General features: G+C 40.1%; 1 protein-coding gene across 1 annotated transcript in view; it reads right to left on the bottom strand.

Moving 5' to 3' along the window:
• The window catches only part of CPVL (carboxypeptidase vitellogenic like), a 201084-nt gene that overhangs the window by 86322 nt on the left and 89370 nt on the right, over window positions 1–25392 (bottom strand). The window contains exon 11 of the mRNA XM_042781603.1: window positions 1057–1239. Coding sequence (XP_042637537.1) covers window positions 1057–1239 — 183 coding nt within the window. The remainder of the gene's footprint in view (window positions 1–1056; window positions 1240–25392) is intronic.

Here is a 25392-nt window from a genome sequence, read left to right as displayed (position 1 = left end):
ATTGTCTCAATTTAAAAAACTGGGGGAAAAAAAATCAAATCTGGAAGATTTAAATTCCTCCTCTTGACTAGGGGTTTTCTTAATTTTTCTAAAAACTTTCTAGGGGTGAATGGTATAATAATCACGTAATTCTGGAAGAATCCCTGTTCATCTTTGAGAAACCAAGGCCTTCAGAAGGCTCCTGTGATCCCTAGGGAATAGCTTACAGCAACCATGGTACTGCTCACTGAGTTGGGGGATGGCTGTTAAGGTCACAACTTTGTGGTTCTTCTGTTATAGAGCGTGGCCAGAGAGATTTTGTCCTGGGGCTTCACATGTAATACAATAACATAATCATAGATTTTTCAGAAGAGATTATGTTGAACCATCTACAGATAAGTTTTCAAGTTTCTCTTTGCTGCCAAACAGTCTGTAATTCTACCATTAATGATTCACCATTTGGGGGCTGGTGTTATGGATTGAACTGTGTCCTCCACAAAGATAAGATGAAGTTCTAACTCCCATACCTGTGAATGTGACCTTGTTTGAAAATTACATCTCTGAAGAGTTATTAGTTAACATGAAGTCATACTGAAGTAGGTAGGGTGCGTCCTAATCCAAGCTGAATGACTTCTTATAAAAGAGAAGAGATACAGAGATGAGCTAAGGAATGCTTGGACCTACTGAAAGCTGACAGACACAAAGAAAGACCTTCCCCTAGAGACTTTAGAGAGTACATGGCCCTGTGCAAATCCTGAATTTGGGCTTCTAGCCTCTAGAACTGTAAGACAATCAATTTCGGTCGTCATAAGCCACTAAATATGTGCCCTAGGAAACTAATACACCTGAGAATTGTCTTTCAATTGTCTCCTTATCTCTTGAACAATACTGAAACTTTTGTCTGAGTACGCTAATGTGACCTCAGACCACTACTGTCCATGGAGAGTAGGAATGCAGAAGACATTCTGCCTGTTGAAGACTCTATTTGAAACCCATCATGACTTATTGATATGCAGGCTTTATTTTCATCCACCATCCCATTCCCACAAGCCACGTGCTCCCCCACTATCTCCATACCTGATAGAAGTCACCAACTTGCCGCACATAGCCAGCCACATCATCGTCGGATTTAAAGATCTTCCAAACTTTCCTTTCTGCCATCTTGTATTCCTGGGATCCTTTCCAGTCCATGGCCATCAAGGAGCACTCTGTCAGAGAAGCAGCCACAATGATGTCCAGTTGGCCATTGTAGATAAGAACCTGAAATGAAATCATGCCATCAGCAAATGCAAGATTCAGCAGGTGAATCTGGTGGCTATAGCTAGGCTTAGACAGCTAGAAAAAGAGAAAGGGGGCATGAGCATCTCTGATGCAGTGCTCCAAAAAGCCAGCCTAGCAGATCAGAGGCATCATTTTCTTCCAGTTAACCTCACACACCAGTAACCTGAAATAAACTCAAGCCTTATCTTAACCACTGAAGTCTTCCAAACGTTTGATTTTTCATAGGAATCTGTACAAAGTTCTCTCTTGATTCCAAAAATATTTGAGCTGTATTACCCAGTGATACAAGTTTTAGGGGGACATGCAGCTATGTTAAGGAAAAGGACTGTGGTTGTACTTCAGTGGAACTGAGGAATACTGTATGGGGAGCTTTGGTAGTGTACTGCCTAAGGCACTTGACTGCTAAACAGAAGGCTGGTGGTTCAAACCCATCAGTCACTCCTTGGAAGGAAGGTTGGTCAATCTACTTCCGTAGTGATATAGCCTCAGAAACCCAAGGAGGGGTCGCTATGAGTTGGATTCGACTCCACAGCACTTAACAACAACAGGATTTTCATGATGCCTTCATTAATGTTGCTTTCAGGCACTGCAGAAACAAGCTGAGTATTCTCTTGGATGTTGCTAGCCCTTACTGTTCTCCCTTGCCACAGTGATATAAGCGGCAACTGTAATTTCCTGAGGCAGACAGATAAATGCATGTGCTTCAAACTGGTGACTTCTGGAGACAAGGGTATTTGCCATGCCTTTTCCAACCTCTCTTTTCCTTAAATATGCTAGCCGCTTGTCAACAGTGAGGTATGTATATTTTTCCTAGAATACCAATTTTTCCAAGTTTATGTATATTATAAGAGAAACACCTCTGAGGAAACTCTTATTTTCTCCCAAAACAATTTTTAATTTGCTTAAAAAAAGAATTCAGATAATACCTACTGCTGATGAACTTGCATGAGATTACTGGGGTCATTGTCAATTGGTATTACTCTTCCTGAAATCAATGTTTGATTATATACCTTAAGGCTTAAAAATATTGATAATCTTTATCCTAGTAATCCAAATTTCTGGAATGTTCACTATGAAAATACACCCAAAGAAATAAAAAAAAAAAAATTATATGACTATATTCATGAGCCTTATTATGACTGAAAACATGTACACAATCTAAAAGTCCCACCACTGGTGAGTGGTTAAATTAATGGTGGTACAGGAACTGTATGGAATATTATCCAGCCATTTGAAATATTTGATTGGACTACATAACAATATGGAAAATGCTTTTCACATAATGTGAAGTTTTAAAGCTGAAAGTCCAATATAAGATATTCCACACATTATAATGGTATAAAATAGGTATATATATTTACAAATTTTTAAATTAAACTTAAAAAATATGAATATAGTTGATTAATTTGGATGATAGAAACCAGAATAATTGTTTCCCTTTGTTGTCTACTCCTCTGATGCTATTTTTATACAACTAAAGCAACATTATTCTCATAAAATATTGCCACTTTACTCCCAACAAAGTTTCCCTCAACTCTATGCTATCTTTGATCTGTTTGGAGGCTCGTCTTGGTCCAAATGGAGACCTTCGGTTGAATCCTCAAATTGGATATAAAACATTTCCGTGCACATGTTTCCATCTCTGCCTTCATGGTGCAGGCTTCTTAAAAGGCTTAAACATAATTAAAAAGCCCAGGACTTTTACACACTCCAAATCCTCAAGCAGCAGTGGGACAGGATTCAGACTGAGATGAAAGAGCCCTGGGCCTCTACTGCAGGAAGGCAAGGCTCTTTCATGTTACACAGTCTCCATCACCACCCTAAGTGGACACTAAAAGAAAAAAAATCCTAACAGATTTAAAGTTTCTTAAAAATTTCAACTGAACTATAGTAATAAAATATCTGCATTGTTTATAGAAGGAAAGTGCCTCAAAGACCTTGAGTACGTATGGCCAATGTAAAATCTCCTACAGCTGTTTGGCCAACAGTCTGGAAACAATTATTTATGATCTGTACCAGTGAACAAAGCTTAAATACTTCATCATTCTAGGAAGGCCTGATTATAGTTGATTAATGAAGATAATCATCTATAAAGTAATTCCTCCTCTAGGGCTCAGTGGGGAGCTCAGGTGGTGTGGTGCCTAAGGCATTTGACTGCTAACCAGAAGGCTGGTGGTTCAAACCCACCAGCCACACCTCAGAAGTAAGATTGAGCAATTTACTTCCGTAGTGATACTCCTCAGAAACCCAAGGAGGGGTTGTTATGAGTTGGATCCAACTTGATGGCAGTGAGTTTGGGTTTTTTTTTTTTTTTTTGGCCTCAATGAAAAGATGCTGATTAACTAGCAAATACACAAGGGCATTGATCCATTCTTCTTCTTCAAGGCCACTATGCACACCTTGCATTTCTTCCCTGAGTGCCTTTTGTAGCTTCCTTTACTGACAATCAGAAATGTATTTTTAAATAAATGTGATTATTTGATCCTTAAGGGTGGAAAGCAAAATCTACAGGTTGGAGCAAAAACAAACTTAGACGGACAGCATTACAAGGCAATTCTGTTGAACTGAAGTGAAAAGAAGTCCATCCTTAAGCTGTTTCTCTTATTTCAAGACTCATCATACATAAGAGCACCAACTCTCTGGAAGAAGGTAGTGAAGAGTCAAACTGTATAATCTTACACATATGATATATGTAAGGGTTACTGTTTGGGGCAAACAGAAGCCCTTCCTTTAAAAACATGGAAAACATTTTTAACGCCCAAGAGCATATAAGTCAAATGCAAAAGCAAGAGAAATCAGATTAATGATCATCCAAGTTGATTTCAGAGTTGGCATTTAAGGCTATCAGTGTTAAATAGAAGAATTCCAGAGCTTCTATTTTTAACTAAATGTCATATTTACTCTCATCAGCCACCACAGGAATATGCCACTGATAGTCTCTAGAGAGGGATGAATGTGGTGAAATATCCCAGGATTCAGTAACAATTATCATGAGAATTTAGGTAGGCTAATGTATGGGTAGTCCCAACATCCAAGAGGATATGTTGGCTACTGTTAGGGATTATATTGTGTCCTCTCAAAATATGTGTTGGAATTCTAACCTTTATACCTATGGATGCAGATGATACAAAATGTGTGTCAGGGTAGTGTCCTTTCACCATACTTATTTAATCTGTATGCTGAGCCAATTATCCAAAAAGCTAGACTATATGAAGAAGAACATGAGATCAGGACTGGAGGAAGACTCATTAACAACCTACAATATGCAAATGGCACATCCCTGCTTGCTGAAAGTGAAGAGGACTTGAAAGTACATACTAATGAAGATCAAAGACTACATCCTTCAGTATGGATTACACCTCAACATAAAGAAAACAAAATTCCTCACAACTGGACCAATAAATAATATCATGATAAATGGAGAAAAGATTGAAGTTGTCAGGGATTTCATTTTACTTGACTCCACATTCAGTACTCATGGAAGCAGCAGTCAAGAAATCATAGGACATATTGCACTGAGCAAATCTGCTCCAAAAAGACCTCTTTAAAGTGTTAAAAAGCAGAGATGTCACTTTGAAGACTATGGTATGCCCAACCCAAACCCAAACCAAGAGTTGCCATCGAGTGTATTCCTACTCCTAGGGACCCTATAGGACGGAGTAGAACTGTCCAATAGGGTTTCCAAGTCTGTAAGTCTTTACAGAAGCAAATTGCCTCATCTTTTTCTCATGAAGCAGCTGGTAGGTTTGAACCACCAACCTTTGGTTAGCAGCCAAATACTTTAACTACTGCACCACTAGTGCTCCTGGAGCCCAACCCAAGCCATGGTATTTCAAGCCACCTCATATATGTACAATAACTGAACAATGAATGGGAAAGATCAAAGAAGAATTGATGCCTTTTAATTATGCTGCTGGTGAGGAATACTGAATATACCATGGACTGCCAGAAGAACAAGCAAATCTGTCTTGGAAAAAGTACAGCCAGAATGCTCCTTAGAAGCAAATATAGCAAGACTTTTTCTCATGTATTTCAACATGTTATCCAGAGAGATCAGTCCCTGAAGAAGGACATCATGCTCAGTAAAGTAGAGGGTCAAGGAAAAAGAAGAAGATCCTCAATAAGATGGATTGACACAATAGCTGCAACGAGCTCAAACATAGCATTATGCTTGATGAGGACATTATGCTGAGTGAAATGAGTTAATCGCAGAAGGACAAATGCTGCATAAGCCCATTACTGTGAAAAGAAAGGTTTGCTTGAGAAAGGGAACTCACTTTGTAGATTACCGGGGTGGAGAGGAAGGGGAGGGGTTGATTTTGGACCTGTTGGGGGCCACACGCTGGCGTGGGTAAGGGGAAGGATGTATAGAAAGAGTCCAGAACTACCATGATAGCATTAGGAAAAGGAAGGACACTGAATTGTGCACATAATACCTAGACAACAGATACTAATACCAACCAGTGTGTCCACAATACTGCATCACCATTAACACCAAACACCAGGCTACAGATAAACACATAAACCTCTCAGAAGATCAGATGGGGGTCAGTGAACAGGCGTATACTCTAGACCAAGGATGTTGTTGTTGTTGTTATGTGCCATCGAGTCGGACCTGACTCATAGCGACCCCTTCTTGGGTTTCCAAGGCAGTATCACTACGGAAGTAGATTGCCCCATCTTCCTTCCGGGGAGTGGCTGGTGGGTTTGAACCGCCAGCCTTCTGGTTAGCAGTCAAGTGCCTTAGACCAAGGATAGATTCAGTAAAGGCTTATCTTGCAAAGATACCAGTGATACAAAATAACTGCAATCCTTACAGAAACAACAGAAGACAGACATAGAGTAATCCCTCACAGACAGCCAGACACTGTGGGAGAGAGATCCAACAGATCTACCGACTCAGGACCATAGTATTGGGAGACATCAGACTCAGTTGGCATAACAAAATACATAAAAGCCTTACTTTCAAAAGCTTTCCAGCGGCCATCTAAGATGCAGCTAATGGTCTCCTATCACTGGAAGTGAAGAAGAATGCAAAAAAACAAGGCCATTTGGAAGCAATCAGTCCTAGGACACAATGGCCCTAGAGACCAGAAGAACAAGATGGTGCCTGGCTACCAATGCCAACAACTCAGGAAAGGATCAAATCTGGAGATCCTGCACAGAGTGGGAGGAAAAATGTGGAACAAAATCCAAAAACTCAATAATGACCAGAATTACTGATTGGATGGAGTCTGGTGAGACCCTCAATACCATGGTCCTGGGATACATTCTGGGCCTGGAATAAAGCTCCCAGGGGCTGGCTCTCAGCCCAATAGTAAATAAGATGTACATGCAGACCACTCAACCCAGGGTGACGCACCCACATACTCTATGGAAATGAATCCCTTGGAGCAATTGACCACGGGGTACCAGAAAGGCAACGTTCACACTAAGGAAAGGCAGGACACACAGGAGTGCATAACTATGAGGGGCACGGGGGGAGGGTTACTGGGCAGGGAGGTGAGGAGATTGGGTTAGGGTTGGGCATGGTAAATGGGGAGTGAAACTAACTGTACACATAAGGCTGAATGTAAAACAAACTCTTAAAATTAAAAATTAAAAAAAGAAAAAGAGGAACATCCTCAATAAGATGGATTGACACAATGGCTGCAACAATGGGCTCAAACATAGCAACGATTGTGAGGACTGTGCAAGGCGAGTCAGGGTCTTGTTCTGTTGTACATAAGGTCGCTATGAGTTGGAATTGACTTGAGGGCACCTCACCACAACCTACCTGTGGATGTAATCCTGTCTATAATTAAGGTTTTCTTTGTTATTTGATGAAGCTGTATCAGTGTAGTATGTGTCATAAACCTATCATTTCTGAGTTATAAGGAACAGAATAGACACAGAGATAAGCAAGCACAAACTGGGCAAGGAACTGAGGAATGCTGTGTTTGTGTCACAGCAACACTAAGAAATGAAGACAGCTATGCCCATATCCTAACAGTTAAGGAAGCTCTAGAAAAGAAACTCTGATAGGCTGGCCAGTCATGAAGGCTCTGCATACACTCACCCCACTTCTCCTCTGTAGGGTGACCATCTGTCCCCATTTGCCCTGGACTGAGGGATTTTTTTGGGATACCAGACTTGCAGTGCTGAAACTAGGACAGTCCAGACAAACTCTACCCTTGAGATTGGCTGGTATTTTAAGCAGTAAAATTCAAAGACAAAGGGGGAAGATGGATGAATGCAGCTTTTAGCTATGCTTCCTTTGTCAATAGTGATTCTAACAAAACAAGGGGCAAGGAAAGGGCTGATTAGAATTGGTTTCCAGTGACATTCCAGGCAGCACCCCTGAATGTCCAGCTTCTTCACCTTTTTCTGGGTCAGTTCTGAGAACTTAGTAAAAGTGCAAAGGCACTCCATTTAGAGAATCTACTTTACTAGACAGTTAGCTGGTTAGTTCATTGAACCTGGTGGTTATAACACCTTGAGAGAATGAGTCACTGGGCTTGAGGGTTTAGGATCATAGTCTCAGGGGACAACTAGGTCAATCGGCATAACATAGTCCACAAAGACAATATTCTATATCTAGCTTGGTAAGTAGTGACTGGGGTCTGAAAGCTTATGAGAGGCCACCTAAGATGCAACTATTAGTCTCTTCCCATTTGGTGCTAAGAAAAGTGACATAAATCAAAGACCCAAGGGAACAATTAGTCGAAAGGACTAAAGGACTATGGGAATCACAGCCTCCACTACCTTCAGATCAGAAGAACCAGATGGTGCCCAGCTACCATTACTGACCATTCTGATCAGGATCACAATAGAGTGGGAGAAAAAGGTAGAACAAAATCAAATCATAAAAAAGACCAGATTTATTGTTCTGATACAGACCAGTGGAACCCTCTAAGACTATGACTATCACACACCTTTCAAATATGGAACTAAATCCACTCCCATTGATGATCTTTCAGCCAAATAGTATGGCTATACAGTGAACAGTAACACCTGTGAGGAATGGACTCCTCAGAACAATCAACTATACAAGACTAAAAAGGCAGCATTTGCCTAAAAACAAAGTTCAGAAGGCAGGAGGGGCAGGAAAGGTAGGAATGGGGACCCCAGGAAGGAAGTGGGAAGAGTGCTGTTACATTGAGGGGATTGCAACTAAAGTCATGAAACAAAATGTGTATAAACTGTTGAACAGGAAACTAATTTGTCCTGTAAACTTTTACCCAAACCACAATTTAAAAAAAGAAAGAAATTGATGGTTACGTGGAAAAATGTTTATCTTGTTAAAATTAATGACAAACTATGATTCAACATGTTTTTACTCTCTAATTACTACATGAAAAACAAAACAAAAACATTTCCATTGAGCTGATTCCAACTCATAGCACCCTACAGGATAGAGTAGAACTGCCCAGTAGGGTTTCCAGGCCATATATCTTACAGAAACAGACTAAGTCATCTTTCTCCCATAGAGTGGCTAGTTGGTTTGAATAGCTGACCTTTCAGTTAGCAGCCAAGCACTTAACTACTGTGCCATCAGGGTGTCTTACATTTTATAAGCATGTTTCAGATTTGGAAAAACGTTTGGAGAGGGAAGTGTTAGATAATAAAACCAAAAAAACCAAACTCACTGCCGTCAAGTCAATTCCAACTCAGAGAGACCCCATTTCAAAGGCTATAATTCTATACGGAAGTAGACTGCCTAATCTTTCCTCCATGGAGCAGCTGGTGGATTCAAAATACTGACCTTTTGGTCAGCAGCCAAATGCATTAGTCACTACACCACCAGATCTCCTTATCGGCTGATACCAAAACCCCAAAACAACCAAACTCAGTGCTGTCAAGTGATTCCAACTCACAGAGACCCTTCCTTGGGTTTTGGAGGTGGTACCTCTATGGAAGTAGATTGCCCAGTCTTCTTTCTGAGGAATGGCTGGTGGGTTTGAACCACCAGCTCTCATGGTTAGCAGTAAAATGCTTTAGGCACTATGCCACCAGAGCTCCCTAACAACTGATAAGATAGTGGAATTCAGGTGATTTTAACTTGACTATTTTCTACTTTTTTGGTGATGATTTTATAATAATAACAATAATAATACAAATTACAGCACTAAAAGGTTGAGCAACTCAGTGTGACCAAAGATGGGTCTTTATTAAAGAATACCATCATAATCTCAATGCTACCAGCTTTCAATTTTTCATGACAAGTAGGTAAAAAGCATAACTCTAGTTCATAGACAAACTCAAGAATTCATTCCAGAATTCAAGCATTGACATTACAAGCAATTTCTTTTTCTTTGCCAAATACAGACGTGAGAGAAGCATTTTTATTATGTTCTTTTCTTTTTTTAACTTTTCATAGTGGTTTCAAGTATATATCATTCTATTCTCTTCTTATACTGCATCACAAGTTAGAGACAAGAAGAATTATTACAATACTTGCCTCCTTTTATTGTTAAGGAAATTGTGACACAGCTAGGTTAGACCCAAGTTGCATAGTATTATACTATTTTTCTACCATGCATCTGTCAATTTGTTGTAATTAGTGGCCTGTGTGTTGCTGTGATGATGGATAAATTTCAGTGCTTCCAGACTGTCGTAGTAAGTTTGTGTGTCAACTTGGCTGGGGCTGGTTGAGTGGTTGGGCAGCTGGATGTAGTACTCCCCATGATGAGACTGGTAATCAACTCCATGGTGGAATCTACTGTGAGCAGCTGAGTAGCTGCCTTAGGCATATGGTCTGCTTCCTGTATATAAGGAAAAGCCTTGGGGAACGGTCTGTAGCTTATGCCACGCTTGGACCCTGCAAGTAGCCAAGTCATTATTCAGCAGCCTGCCATGCTCTGCCCGAACTTGGAACTTTCAGTGGACTTGAATCAATGGCCCACCATGTTGTTTGGTAACATTGGGACTATGCCATTTTATGTGTTGACTTTGGGCTGGTTAGCCTCAGCAGCCAGTAGCTGCCTCAATGAAGAGATGCCGCTAGCCTCAATGGGCCAGGAGCAGGAGACAGAGCTGAAGCCTAAGGTCAAGGGGCTTTCACACAGCCCCTAGAGCTTGGAACTCTGACTTCTAGCCTCCAAAAATTGTAAGAATAAACTCCTGTTTGTTAAAGCTATCCCATTTGTGGTATATTTTCTGTTAGAGCAGCACAGAGGTAACCAAAGCACAGACTAAGACCCAGTAGGAGAAAGGCCTGGCAGCTTATTTCTGAGAATTAGCCAATGAAAACCTATGGATCATAACAGGATATTGTTTACCTTGCTTGCTCTGGACAGGTCACCAGGAGGGATCTACTGCTAGAGGAGGACATTATGTTTCATGAAATAGAGGGCCAGCAAGGGCAAAGAAGACCCTAGGTGGGATAGTTTTGCACATAGCTACAATTATCAGCTTGAACATGCTGGCAATCATGAAGATGATGCAGGACCAAGCAATGTTTTGTTCTGTTATATATAAGGTTGCCATGAGTATCAACTCAGTGGCATTTATCTATCTATCCATCCATCCATCCATCATCTATCTATCATTATTACCACATCTGAAGTGAGATAGAGTACATAATAGCTCAACAATTTGCAAAAGAGATGTTACCTACGAATTAGAATTGTTGTTGTTGTTGTTAAGTGCCATAGAGTCGGACCCAACTCATAGCAACCCCTCCTTGGGTTTCTGAGGCAGTATCACTACGGAAGTAGATTACCCCATCTTCCTTCCGAGGAGTGGCTGGTGGGTTTGAACTGCCAGCCTTCTGATTAGCAGTCAAGTGCCTTAGGCACTACTCTACCAGAGCTCCCATGAATTAGAATTACAGTTTAGAATACTGGAGCTGGAATTATAACACAACTGCATTGGGTCATCTATCTGACAGAACAGCCAGCAGGGGCTTATAAAGTGGCATGCAATTTGCAGACAGAAGTCTGGAGCTCCAACTGGCAAAGCTTTCCCGGCCTGTGTTGAGTGACCTTGGGCATGTCTCCTACTCACTCCGAGCCTTAATTTTCTCATCTACAAAGTAGATAGATATCTATATTCCAAAATTGTCAGGAGGGCCAAATGTGATACATGATGTAAAAGTGACTGGTAACCTAAAGAGCATGGTTTTATCAATGTTTTTGTTACTTTTTATCAAAGATAAATTACAAGTTTCTATGTTGTTGTTGTTATGTGCCGTCGAGTCAAACCCTACTCATAGCGACCCCTCCTTGGGTTTCCGAGGCAGTATCACTACGGAAGTAGGATTGCCCAACCTTCCTTCCAAGGAGTGGCTGGTGGGTTTGAACCGCCAGCCTTCTGGTTAGCAAGCAAGTGTCTTAGCCACTATGCTACCAGAGCTCCCTACAAGTTTCTATACTGTAGTGCAAAGGTCTTAAATTGGCCTGAGGGCTGCACCCAGCCTGCAGATATATTTGTTTAGACTATATGGTTTTGTTTGTTTATTTGTTTAGTTAGATGCTATCTTAGTTACCTTGTCCTACCATGACAGAAATACCACAATGGATGCCTGTAATGAACAGAAATTTACTTTCTCATCATTTTCGTCAGGTCTCTGCCATACTTATCCTTTCTGTGAGCCTCTCTCCTCGCTTCTGGTGCCTGCTAGTGATCCTTAGCTTCCCTTGGCATTCCTTGACATTCCTTAGTGCTTTTTACTCTCCCTCCCATACACACAAACCACCCATGTGTGTCTCTGTGCCTATTCAGTTCCTCTTATAACTCAGAAGTGATTAGGCTTACAATTTACCCTCCTCTGGTATGACTTCATTAACACATACACACAAAAAACCAAACCCCAGTTTTCACATAGGATCACATCTGTAGGTACAGGGGTTAGGATTTCAACACATTTTGGGGAGGACACCATCCAATCCATAACAGATGGCAACATTGAAATGCTGAGAGATCTGACTGCGCTGGGCCTGTATTTCCACTGGGCCACAATGAGCTAGCATTGCCCAGTAGCTGCCTCTCTTAAACACAACCCAACCCTTCCTTGGTGTCCCCCACACTCAGAGCTACAGGGTCTGTTGCCATTAATTCTAATGTTTATGCTATTGTTTTCCTTAGAAGAGAAAAATATTTTACTGTATCCATGTCTCTGCCATGGGTGTAAAAGAAACACCAAGAGGCCAACACAGGTCTCAATCCAACTCTCTCCATTGATTTCCGTTTCCTTCCTGGACCTGCAGGCAGCTGAGTTTCATTTCCATCTGAAATGGAAGGGAAGTGGCTTTTTGTCTGCATCCCAGAAAGGAATGTTTTCTTATGTATGTGGTGTTTTATTTTTGTATGTTTTGTAATTGATTCATATGAAATCTCTACTTATTTCAACAGATAAATATTTGTGGAGCTTAAGAGCTAAGGACTAAGGGAACATATATGAAAAGATAAGATTCCTATCCTAGCAAGAAGATCTTTCCTTAGAAAGACTCAACAAACATAATCGAATGATGATTACTTCTTATTTTACACAATGTATACCTCCAATGAGTAAATATTTTCAAGGCAGATATAACACAAGCAACTGTGTTAGCCAAAGTTATCTGCAGACCAGCATGACAGTAAAGCCCCCAAAAGACTCCACACTCTCTAAACTCATATTTTTGCCCTACATAAGTTAGGGGATTCCACACAGTAATCAGAAGTGAAAAAGGATATCTGTGCTTTTAATAGGACCTAGAAGAAGGTTGGGCAATCCTACTTCCATAGTGATAACTGCCTCGGAAACTCAAGGAGGGGTCGCTATGAGTCGGGGCCGACTCGACGGCAAATAACAACAACAACAACAACAAGAAGGGGCTTAGGGCAGAAATGAATCAGGAAAATTATTTATATAAATTTGCATTTGGGTATCTTTTCATTGCCACCAGTATAAAAGCACAACCCACTGCCATCAAGTTGATTCCAACTCACAGTGACCCCCACTGGATTTCCAAGGCTATAAATCTTTACGGAAGTAGACTGCCTCATCTTCACGGAGTGGCTGATGGGTTTAAACTGTTTATCTTTGGGTTAGCAGCCCAATGCTTTAACCAGAGCACCACCAGAGCTCCTTGTATAAAAGCATAAGATGACCATTTACTGACCTAAAACCACTTTTTTTAAAAAAACAAAACAAAGCAAATCCAAATGAAAACACACGTTAGTAGCAGAGAACATAAAACTTTTCCCTTTATTTCCCTGATTACTTCTCCATTTATTAGGAAAATTACAGAACGGCTGCAGAAGGAGGCTCTCAGGGCAACAGGAAAGCAAATGTCCTTTTGTGAGATGGTTGGATTTTTGTTGTTGCATTTTTAGACGAAAGATTTATGCTTATATCTTGGCCCATTTACAATACATCGTAATACTTTGCAGACAAAGTTATGCTTTTTTCCCAATGATCTAGTGACCTTAATCTCCAACATTTTGTGGTTTCCTGTTTGGGGAAATGATTGAACAGCAGCCTAAGCTATTCCAGGCTGTGCAGCATTCCCAGTTGGCTGCTATCTGTCTTAGTTTTGAATGTTCTCCTGTTCACTAAAAAAAAAAAAAGAAAAGAAAAGAAAGAAGCTTTCCCTACAGATGCTAAATCAATGAAACTCCTACAAAGCAGCTCTCCACACTTACTCTTTTGACTGCCTTCCTTATCATTCTTCTATTACAAACTCCAATGGAACAATGGAACTGGGAGTTCTCTCTGCCTGAAGCAATTAGTATAACCCACCAGTGCCTTTCCTCTGAACAGAAGAGAATTAATTTCACTAACATCCAACTCAACAAAGGGTCATTCCCAAGGGTTTCCCTAAAACCCTGCTGTAAAAGGAAACCTGAAATTCATCCTAGGAGTTTAAAGTTTCAAGAATGTTCCAGACTAGAGACAGAGTTGTTATCATTTCCCGGACAATGCCTTGGACCCGGCTGCTCATCACTCACACTCAAGGTCCTAGTTCTTCTAGGTAATTCTGTGGGGCAGTTAGAGCTGAAATACTCAGGAAGCCTGAGTCTCCAGAGCCTATTTAGAGAAACTATTTGTAGAAAAGTTATGCAACTATTGAACAAAACAGTAGTCAAGTCTGCAATCAAATTGTCCTTAAGAAAGGAAGGTATTTTGCTTCCAAGTTTAAGGAAAAGAAGGAGGGAAAGTGAATTTACAAGAAATACCCCCATGTGCCGGCTGTTTCCTCACCAGCTGGTTTTGACAATCTGAGGAAAGAGAAATGAAAGTGAAGCAACAGTATGAATGAGTATGCAGGGATTAAACAAATAATGCCTTTCAGCCAAAGAAAATTACTCCTGCTCTCTTGCAACTTGACTCTAAATAATTTAACTTGTTGTTGAGGAAAGCAAGAATCAAAGCCAAATGGAGAAGAATACAGAAAGTCATTGCTTCGACCCAGGACTCATTCAGAAAAAGTTCCACTACCTAGAACAGCACACTTAAAATTACCTTTAATAATGACCCAGAATAACATTTTCCCTATAGTTTGAATATAAAGTCCTGAACGCCACTCCAGGGGATCTTTCTTTTTGTTTCAGGGTCTTCACACAGTCCCTTCCTGACTTCTGCATTTCTCAAGAGTCTTCTCTAATCATCATCAATAACTGAATTTTGTTTTGTTGTTGTTAGCTGCCACTGAGTAGGCACTTGAATCATGGCAGCTTCATGTCCAACAGAAGGAAATGATGGCCAGACCTGTGCCATACCCATGATCGGCTGTGAATCTGACTATGGTAATCCATAGGGTTTTCACTGACTCATTTTCAGAAGTAGGCCATACTTTCTTTCCTCCTACTCTGTCTTAGTCTGGAAGCTCCACTGAAACTTGCTCAGTATTAGAGCAGCACACAAGCCTCCAGGGATGACAGATGAGTGGTGGCTGTGTAGGAGGTGCATGGGGCTGGAATTGAACCCGTCTTCTGCATGGAAGACAAAAATCCTACCACTTAACCACCAATGACCTCCCAAGTGAATTTTAATGAACTGAAAGTGCACAAGAACAGGCCAACCCACTCCCTAGTTCCAGAATGTCAGTTCCAAGGTCACACTCAAGGATCATCTCCAAAGATTGTAATGTGCTTTCAATGTTAATACATTGAATATATTTGCACACAACCTCAACCCACAAAAGAAACAGCCCTGCAGAACAACAATAAAAATGTCTTCCATGTATAGATAGTCAAGTCTATAGTATAGACTTGCACTGTTCAATATATGTGCCTAGTGAGGACTTGAAATGTGACCAGTATGAACTGATGAGGTATGCTGTAGGTGTAAGATGCACATTCGATTTTGAAGCCTTAACACAAAGAAAATAATGTAAAATCTCTCATTATGGATTTTTTTTTAATATTGATTGCATGTTATAATGTTAACATTTTTAAGTTGAAAATTATTTTTTAAATTGTTTAAAATATATACAGCAAAATATACACTAATTCTATAATTTTGCATGTATAATTTAGTGACATTGATTGTATTCTTAAAGCTGTGCATTCTCACCCTCCTTTTCTAATTTGTTCCTTACCTATTAAAATACACTCATTTTCCCTTATACTTCCTATCTGATTTTTTGAGTTGCTGTTAACAATATGATCACATATAGTAAAACTCTAAAACTGTATACCAAAATCACCTGAAGCCTTCTTTAAACAAAGCAATAGTCTAGCCTAACTAGTAAAAAAATAATAACATTTTAGATATATGGGGTTAAAGAATATACATTGTTAAAAATGTTTTATTTGTTTCTTTGACATTTTTAAGGTGGCTTCTTGAAAATTTTACATGGCATATGTGGCTTGCATTATATTTCTATTGGAAAACACTGATATACTTTGGTTTTGGTATATCCTGCAAAGAAATTTGTCAGCAGTTATCAAATGATAGAAGTCACTTTCAAAGATAACCTATCTTAGAGGAGCAATCTGCCATTTATGAAGCTAGATAATGAAAATCAGGAAAAATGTCCACGTGGAGGGGTGGCAGACACTTCTACAATCTCTATTATTATCTCTATTATTACAGGGGACTAGATGGCAGTGATGGGAAAATGCCCCTGCCATCTTTTTGCTCCCCAATGTTATCACTGTCACTCAAGTTCAAGAAAATCATAAGAATGCTAGAAATTGAGTGGATTCATCAAGGTTTATGAAAAAGGGATGGGTGGGGGGCTGTAATTCCTGCTACCATCTCTTGTATTAATGTGGGATTGGAAAATGGCCTTCCTCTGTAGAATTTATCCTGAGGGCCAGCAGAGAGCAGGACAGCCATGTCACAGGAGAAATGCTAAACACACTGAAAGAGGCATTAATCCAGAGATGCTCAGAATCTCTTAAAGGAATATGGAAAGTGGAAGAGCCATGAGAGCATCAATGAGGTGCCATCTGCCTTGAGTTCTAGCTGGTCTTCCAGATGCATTAGACCCATAACAAACTTGCCTTCCAGCTTGAAAAATTTTATTTCTCTTTTAATGAAGATCACTTTGCCTTCTTCTGAGAGTGACAGTAAATAGGCACTCATCCAAAGAGTGAGAAAAGCTACTGCTAGAAGTCTAATTCCCACCTGTTACTATTATCAGTCTCTCGCCTCCTCCCACTCTAGTGAGTAGAAAAGTTAGTGAAAGGTTTATCTCCTAAAAGAGATCAAGTGCCTGTTTGTACAGCTTACTGTTCCTTACTAAATTTAACAACAACAAAAAAAAAAGTCTAAAGATGCTCCGTGCTCTTTATGTTTTTATCTGCACAGGAAAATCTGGTACCAGTCAGTGCAAGATTCTCTGCCCTCTTCTCTCAATGATTCTATTCATCAACGCACCCCCATTAGCTTGCAGTGGGCTTTCTGGTGTGTTGGGTTTTTTCTAAAAATACAACTCCCTCTTGTTTGGAGAGTAAAACATCCTTTTCCCTTTTCTTTCCACAGAATGTCAAAAAGGCTAAATGGATTGTGCAAATCACTGTAACAAATCTGAGGACTATCAGGGGGCTGAAGAAACAGACATGCATATTCAGAGTGACCAGAGCACAGAAGGACAGGAAAAACAAAATGGAGGAATTCAGGGGCTCCTGACACAGAGCTCTTCTTTCAAAAACTTGTTTAAAGGATCTTATTTTTATTCAGCCACGTCTAACATAGGAATCCTGTGTTGTTTTGTTGAGTGTTACACAACTGAAAGGCTTGAGAGTTGTTCAGAATAGGCAGTTAGATGGCACAGAGTGGCCCAAAGGTGGGGGCAGGATTGACCACATCTACAATATAGCCACCCAGCCACTGGGTAACCTCAGTGATGAAGAATCCCTAGAAAAAGCTCTGGAGGTTACTGGCTGTGGCTTCTTTGGGAAGTAGGGAATAAGGAATAGACGAGGGCCAACTGCCAGTGAATCGAGCCATAGACACTTATGCAAGAAGAGGAAACTGTGGTGGAAAGGGCACTGGACTCAGAATCGCTTAAAAAATAGACTCAAAAGTTGATGGTGATGATAAAACCAAAAAAAACCAAACTCACTGCCATAGAATCAGATCCAATTCATAGTGACCCCTCCTTGGGTTTCTGAGGCAGTATCACTATGGAAGTAGACTGCTCAATCTTCCTTGTGAGGAGTGGCTGGTGGGTTTGAACTGCTGGCCTTCTGGTTAGCAGTCAAATGCCTTAGGCACTATACCACCAGAGCTCCTCTGATAGTGATGATGATGATTGGAAAAGCAAGAACACTGGCTTTGCCTTCTTTCTTGCTCTGTCTTATGACTCTCTACTATACAGATCAAACAAGCACAGTAAAAATCCACACATTAAATATTAGTAACGCTTATTTGGGGGCGTTGGTGGTTCAGTGGCAAAATTCTCCCCTTTCATGTGGAAGACCAAGGTTCAAGTCCTGGCCAGCGCACCTAATACACAGTCATCACACGTCTATCAGTGGAGGATTGTGTGTGGATGTTATGCTGAACAGTTTTCAGTGGAACTTCCAGACAAAGACCAAACAGAAGTGAATGCATAGTGATTGACTTCCAAAAATCAGATCCTATGGATCACAACAGTCTGCTCGGTAGCTGATTATGGGATGGGGCAGGACCTGGTACTGTTCTGCTGTACACGGGGTCACCATGAGTCAGGGGCAGACTCAACAGCAGCTAACAACAACAAGAGCTTATTTTATTATTTTCTTTTTTAAATAAATCAATAAAAGTTTTACTATTTTCTTCCCACACCCCAATGGATGATTGTTAGCATGCAACTGTCGTATAGGCCACTGATTTCCAATGGTCCAGTCTTTTAGACAGGTCCTTAGCTGTTGTAAATGGATTGTGCTCAACTGATAACTTAAAGATTGGAGATTCAAACCCACCCAATATCGCCATGAAAGAAAAGGCCTGGCGATTTTCCATAAAGATTACAGCTGAGAAAACCCTATGGAGCAGTACTACTCTGTAACACATGGAGTTGCCATGAATTAGAACTGACTTGACAGTACCTAATAACATGTCTTTTAGTCCATCTGTACCACCTTTTTACATCTCCTCCTGTTATACTATGACATGTAAAATACAGGCTGAGTGGTTCCTGCAGTACAGTGACATATATAGCATAATAACCAAAAACCTAACCAAACTCACTGCCGTTGATTCAGATCCGATTGACAGCGACCCCTCCTTGGATTTCCAAGGTGATATCACCACAAAAGTAGAATGCCCAATCTTCCTTCTGAGGAGTGGCCAGTGGGTTTGAACTGCTATGATAGTCACAACTAATTGTATCTCAAAGGAATTCTTTTCTCCTCTCCCTGTTTACTTTAACTTTTCTAAGTCAACTGCTATAACTGCATGGGTTTATAACTGCTGCTGTATTTCATAGCAGCTAAATTTAATTATGCATTTCTTAACTTACTCATTTTTACATCCCTGGAAACTGCACAGTAAATGGCATTGCCATTTGTTATCTTTTTCCCTCATCATCCTCATCCCTGCTGGATTTGGGTGACTCCAGGTTAAATTCTATGATCCTGGTTGCCATAAATCACAAGTGTACTTCCTAGTGTTTTGAGTAAGAGCTGTTTTAAAACAATGACAAATAAAATCCTTGTAAAATGATGATGGTGCTCATCAAGCAAAACAATTTAAAGTAAACCAATTAACCTGGCAGAACATCTTACTAAATGGCTTAATGAAAGAAAAAAAATGCATACACACTGGTTCTACTTTGAAAACTTCATCCAACATAAATCCAAAGAATGAACAAAGAATGGAAGTTCAAGTTCATATTATAATTTATGGGTATTCTCTTTTCCCTTTATTCACTGCAAATGCTTAAATATCAAAGAAACCAAGAAGAATGATGACTTCTTAAAAAAACAAAACAGTGTTACTCTTGCATGTGAATCATAACTGAAATAGGTAACATGAATTCACAAGGAACTCTGTAGTATAAATTTGTTTTTGAATGTATACTTTTTTTGGCTATGGGCTATAATTACATAAAACAAACATTCCAGGATTAGACCCCCTCTCTTCAGTCACGCTCACTGGGAGCTACTTTCATCTCCCCAAAGTTTTCTACGGAATGTCACTGGCATTCTCCAAATTGCCTTTGAATCATTTGGAAGAAAAGTGATCACATCAGCCTAAAAAACAAAAAACAAAACAAAACAAAAAACCCACTGCTGTTGAGTCAATTCTGGAATAGATTCAAATTAATTCAGAGTAGAATTAATTCCCCACTAGGATTTCCAAAGCTGTGTATCTTTACAAAAGCAGACTGCCACATCTTTATCCCACATAGTGCCTGATGGGTTCGAACTGTAAACTTTTCAGTTATTTGAGTGCTTTAACCACTGAGCCAACAGGGCTACTCCCCACATCAGCTGTCAGTCAACAAAATCAGAGTTTTTCCTTACAATTTGATGGATGCTTATATTCCAACTAACACATTGAAGAATCAAGCTACTGTAAGTGTTAAATTTTTCTAGGGATGTTAGACATTTAGCAAATCTAGTTTTGTGACCACTGTTACTATCAACAGTTTGCCATCGGAAGTTATTAAGGAAAATGTGACAACTTATTAAAATGAGTTAAATTTGCTAGAAGTGTTTACCTTTCAAACTTCTAAGCCACATTCATTGGAAAGGAACTGACTGTTTCTAAACTCAGATCTTTTGAAAGCCTAGGGTAAGTAAATAAAATCCTAATGACCTGGGTGTTAAGATTTCAGTCTGGTAGTGAAACTGAGAAACACTAAGATCCTGAATTCTGAAGATGCAATTAGTTGAAATTTAATGAGCTGCAGAATGATAAGTGACAGGGAAATGTAACTTTATATGTACAATTTCCTGACTAGATGAACTCTTTAAACACAGCAAACTGAGCCCAACCCCAGGGCAACTTAACCTTTTAAAATATGATCACATGGAAGTAAGAATTGGCATTTGGAGATGGTATCCCCTGAAAAATACAATTTAGCCACAGGAGTGTTCAAAAAACAAACCAAACACACTGCGGTGGAGTCGAATCCAACTCCTAGCGACTCCTCCTCCTCCTCCTTCTCCTCCTCCTCCGATACGTATCTCTAGGGAAGTATATTGCTCAGTCTTCCTTCCATGGAGTGGCTGGTGGGTTTGGACCACCAGACTTCTGGTTAGCAGTCAAATGCTTAGGCAGTACGCCACCAGAGCTCCCCCAGGAGTGTTAGATATGCTTATATATATGAAACATGTAATGTGTGACCTAGACATTTAGGTTAAGTTTAAAAACTGACAAGTGAACTTCTCTGTTCGATATAAATTCTAATATTCTAGCCAGCTACCTTCATTGGAAGAAGTACAGCCAGGATATTTCTTAGAAGCAAGAATGGCCAGACTTCATCTCACCTACTTCAGTCATGTTTTCAGAAGGGACCAGTCCCTGGAGAAGGATATCATGCTCAGTAAAGAAGATGGTCAATGAAAAAGGGGAAGACCCTCAAGGAAATGGATTGACACAGTGGCTGTAACAATGGAGTCATCTTAGCACAGATTATGAGGATGGCACAGGAGCAGGCAGTGTTTCATTCTGATGCACACAGGGTCATTCTGAGTCAGAGCCAATTTGAGGAAAACTAATAACAACAATAACCTCATTGGAACACAACTGCTTTGCTCTGATAAGGTGTGACATAACCTTGAGTTTATCTTCTTTTTTTCTTTTTTTAATAATAACCCCACTGCCATGGAATTGATTCTGACTCATAGGCAGTCCTCATTGAGTTTCCAAGACTGTAAATCTTCACAGAAGCAGACCACCTCATTTTCTTCCACAGAGTGGCTGTGGGTTTGAACCACCAACATTGAGTTTAGCAGCGAAATGCCACCAGCACTCCTTTATCTATGTTAAGACACCCTGAATATGCACCCCTGATTATGGACCTATGATTTGGGTTACCCTAATACAATGTGAGTCTAGTATCACCCTGACAGACCCTTGTCAGTCAAGATCAGAGATACTAAAAGCACATAAAAAGTCCAGGCTTATATCCTTTCATCAGGAGCAAGCCAGAGGTAACTAGTCTCCACATTGGTCTATCTCTTGAGTGCTCCAAAGACTCAGTGCTGCTGGAGGCTCTGCCAGAGACAGTCTCGCACCATTGCCACTGACCCAGAACCTTATAGCACTGATGGATCTTTGCAGACACATTGATGGGTGAGCTTACATCCTGAGACCTGTCATTAAAGGTGAAAATCCAATGTCTAAAGATTTGGACTTTAACCATTGGACTAACATAGCAATTGTTTACCCTCATTCTCAGGTCATAACTGAATGTCTGTTGTCTTACCTGTGTGCCTTGCTATGACTATCCAGCAACAAACTAAATGAGCTGTGTATGACAAACCTGATAATTTCTTTACTTACTTTAAAATTAAACTCCACAGGGCAAGGATCAACCTCAAATCCCAGGGCAATATTTTGCTTTGGGTCTAAATGGCCTCTTCATATAGAGCTGTAGCTCCATAGCTCCTCTTTGTCAAAATAATGGTTTCACATAGGACACATACACACATGCACGAATAGTCTTTGGAAATGCAGACCATATACTTTTCAGGGAAGACAAGAAATATAACCAGATAGAAAAAAGCAGGATGACATTTTCAGGATTTTTAAGGAAAACAGGAACAATATGATTTTAACAGAAAGACTTAGGTGACCAGAGGACCTCTACAAAGAGGAGGGGTTTCAAAGCAGATGGCTCTTATGGAGTGTGTGGTGTACTTCCTGGATTCCAGAGATGTCCTATCCTGTTCTCTACTTTATTACTAAAAACATCAGAATAGAAAAGAGGAAGGAACATAATATAATCAATGGAAATTAAAGTGATAAATTATTTGCATTCAGTGTAACTGAATATAAGGTTATTATAGTCAGTTTATGGTATACTGAACAAGCATATGTCTTTCTTCCTTTTCTCTTTCCCTTCCTTTTTCCTCCCTCCCATCCTTGCTTTCTTCCTTCCGCCCCCCTTTTTTCCTCTCTTCCATCTCTCCTTATTTCTCTTCACTTCCATCTCTCCTCCCTCCCTTCTTTCCTTTCTAATTCTTTACTAGGCAACTGAATCAGAATCTATCGGAGGGATCTATGATTAGGTATTTCTTTTAATAGCCCTCAGATACTTCTAAGTTTTTACTTTGTGTTTTTAAACCTTGAGATTTCCCTTTGTTTTATTACATGCATTATAATTTTTTTTATTATAATTTATCTTTGTTGTTGTTGTTGTTGTTGTTGTTATGTGCCGTCGAGTCGGACCCGACTCATAGTGACCTCTCCTTGGGTTTCTGAGGCAGTATCACTATGGAAGTAGACTGCCCAACCTTCCTTCCGAGGAGTGGCTGGTGGATTTGAACTGCCAGCCTTCTGGTTAGCAGTCAAGTGCTTTAGGCACTATGCTACCAGAGCTCCTAAATAATAATTATAACTATATATAATAACAATAATAATAACTATGCTACCAGAGCTCATAAATAATAATTTATCTTTATGTAGATGTATTTTCATTACTCATTCTGACTCACAGCAACCCTATAGAGAAGAGTAGAAGTGTCCTATAGGGTTTCCAAGACTGTATTTTTTATGGAAAGTGACTGCCACATCTCTCTCCTGCCATTCAGTTGGTAGGTTTGAACCATGGCCCTTGCAGTTAGCAGCCAAGTGCTTAACCACTGAGCCACTGGTCACTATGAGTCAAAATCAACTCAATGGCAATGGGTCAGTAGCTGCATCTTTAACAAAGGAGGCCTTCAGAGTGTGTACTCCACCACGCTGCTAAAAGTAGAAACTGAATCTACCTTTTACCAACTATGTCCTTGCTGTTGGTTGCTGTCAAGTCAATTCTGACTCATAGAGACCCATTGTATTGTAGAGTAGAACGACTCCATAGGAGTTTCAAGGCTGTGTGTGACCTTTTGGAAGCAGATCACCAATGTTCACTGCAGTACTTTTCAAATGTCTCTCATATATTGGTATCTATCTCTTTCACAAGGAAGACAATTGAGACTTTTTTTTTATTTTTGTGCTTTCCAGGATTTCTTACATAAGTGTTTTACACAGCTGGTGCTTAAAGACTTGCTAAAATTTTTTTACTATCCTTATAAGTACTTTCTAACTACTAGGTCTATTCTAAGCATTTTACATACCTAAACTCATTCAGATCTCACAGGAACTCTGTGACATAAGCACTATTATTATTCCCATTTTACAGATGAGGAAGTTGAAGCACAGCGAGTTTAAGTATCTTCCCCAAAGAACAGAGGCAATGAATGGAGGAGTCAGAATTCAAACTCAAAATAACTGACTTTAGAACCTATAGTCATACCACCATGTTCTATTACCTGGCTTACTGAGTTCATGACTCCTAACAATCCTGGTAATATTGTGGCCTGATTTAATCAAGAAGAATTCAAATAGTCCAACAGATGGTTTTTGGTTTTCTCATTCTAGTCATTTTGGAAGCCACTAGTGATACCGCGGGAGCTCTGATAGCATAGTGCCTAAGGCACTTGACTGCTAACCAGAAGGCTGGTGGTTCAAACCCACCAGCCACTCCTCAGAAAGAAGGTTGGGCAATCCTACTTCCGTAGTGATACTGCCTCGGAAACCCAAGGAGGGGTCGCTATGAGTCAGGGCTGACCCGACGGCACATAACAACAACAACAATGATACCGCAACTTATCGTTCAATGCATCTGATAGTACTGAAAAGAGAATGGCTTTGAGTACTCATCTCCTTTCTATCAATTTTTGTTATTGTTATGTGCCCTCGAGTAGGACCTGACTCACAGCGACCCCTCCTTGGGTTTCCAAGGCAGTATCACTACGGAAGTAGATTGCCCAACCTTCTTTTCAAGGAGTGGCTGGTGGGTTTGAACCGCTAGCCTTCTGGTTAGCAGTCAAATGCCTTAGGCACTATGCTATCATGTTGTTATGTATTCTACCAGAAGCTAATGCACCACAGAAAATCAATTGGTTCAGTGAAATTCAAGAGAATCTTTATTAGCCCATTGTTGTTATGTGCCGTCGAGTCAAACCTGACTCATAGCGACCCCTCCTTGGGTTTCCGAGGCAGTATCACTACGGAAGTAGGATTGCCCAACCTTCCTTCCGAGGAGTGGCTGGTGGGTTTGAACCGTCAGCCTTCTGGTTAGCAGGCAAGTGACTTAGCCACTATGTTACTAGAGCTCCCATTAACAATCTCTATATTGGCTGCAGTGAATCCAGTCCTGAAAAAGACTTCTGTGTTCCTATCAATACAAGCATCCTTGCTATTTTCGAAGACAAATTAGCACTGAGTCTTACATAAATGTAACATTAAGGGTACTAATGTTTTAAGCCAGCCTAGGTTGTTCTGCTCCAATTACATATACATTGAGGTTCACCACAGTTAAGAGACAAGCCAAAGATAATCACTGCTCTGTGGGCTATACCCACTGTATCAATGCGTATGCAGTCTGTTTAAGCAGAAGCCATTTCTTTGTTTGCATTCAAAAGGACTGCATAATTTCTTCTCTTTCTTAATGGAAATATAGTTTGTCTGCACCACTAAACTTTTCCCTGTTTCTGGCAACTGATTTAAATGTTAAATGCTTAGAAAACAAACATTCTGATTTCACTGTAATTCATAAAGGTAGATTTAAGATACAT

Source organism: Orycteropus afer, unplaced genomic scaffold, assembly GCF_000298275.1.
Source record: "Orycteropus afer afer isolate SDZICR_OR568_19922 unplaced genomic scaffold, OryAfe1.0 scaffold00008, whole genome shotgun sequence".
In the NCBI taxonomy this organism is placed as follows: Eukaryota; Metazoa; Chordata; class Mammalia; order Tubulidentata; family Orycteropodidae; genus Orycteropus; species Orycteropus afer.
The sequence above is the reverse complement of the archived record's forward strand: the minus strand, read 5'-3'. Positions and strand labels throughout refer to the sequence as shown.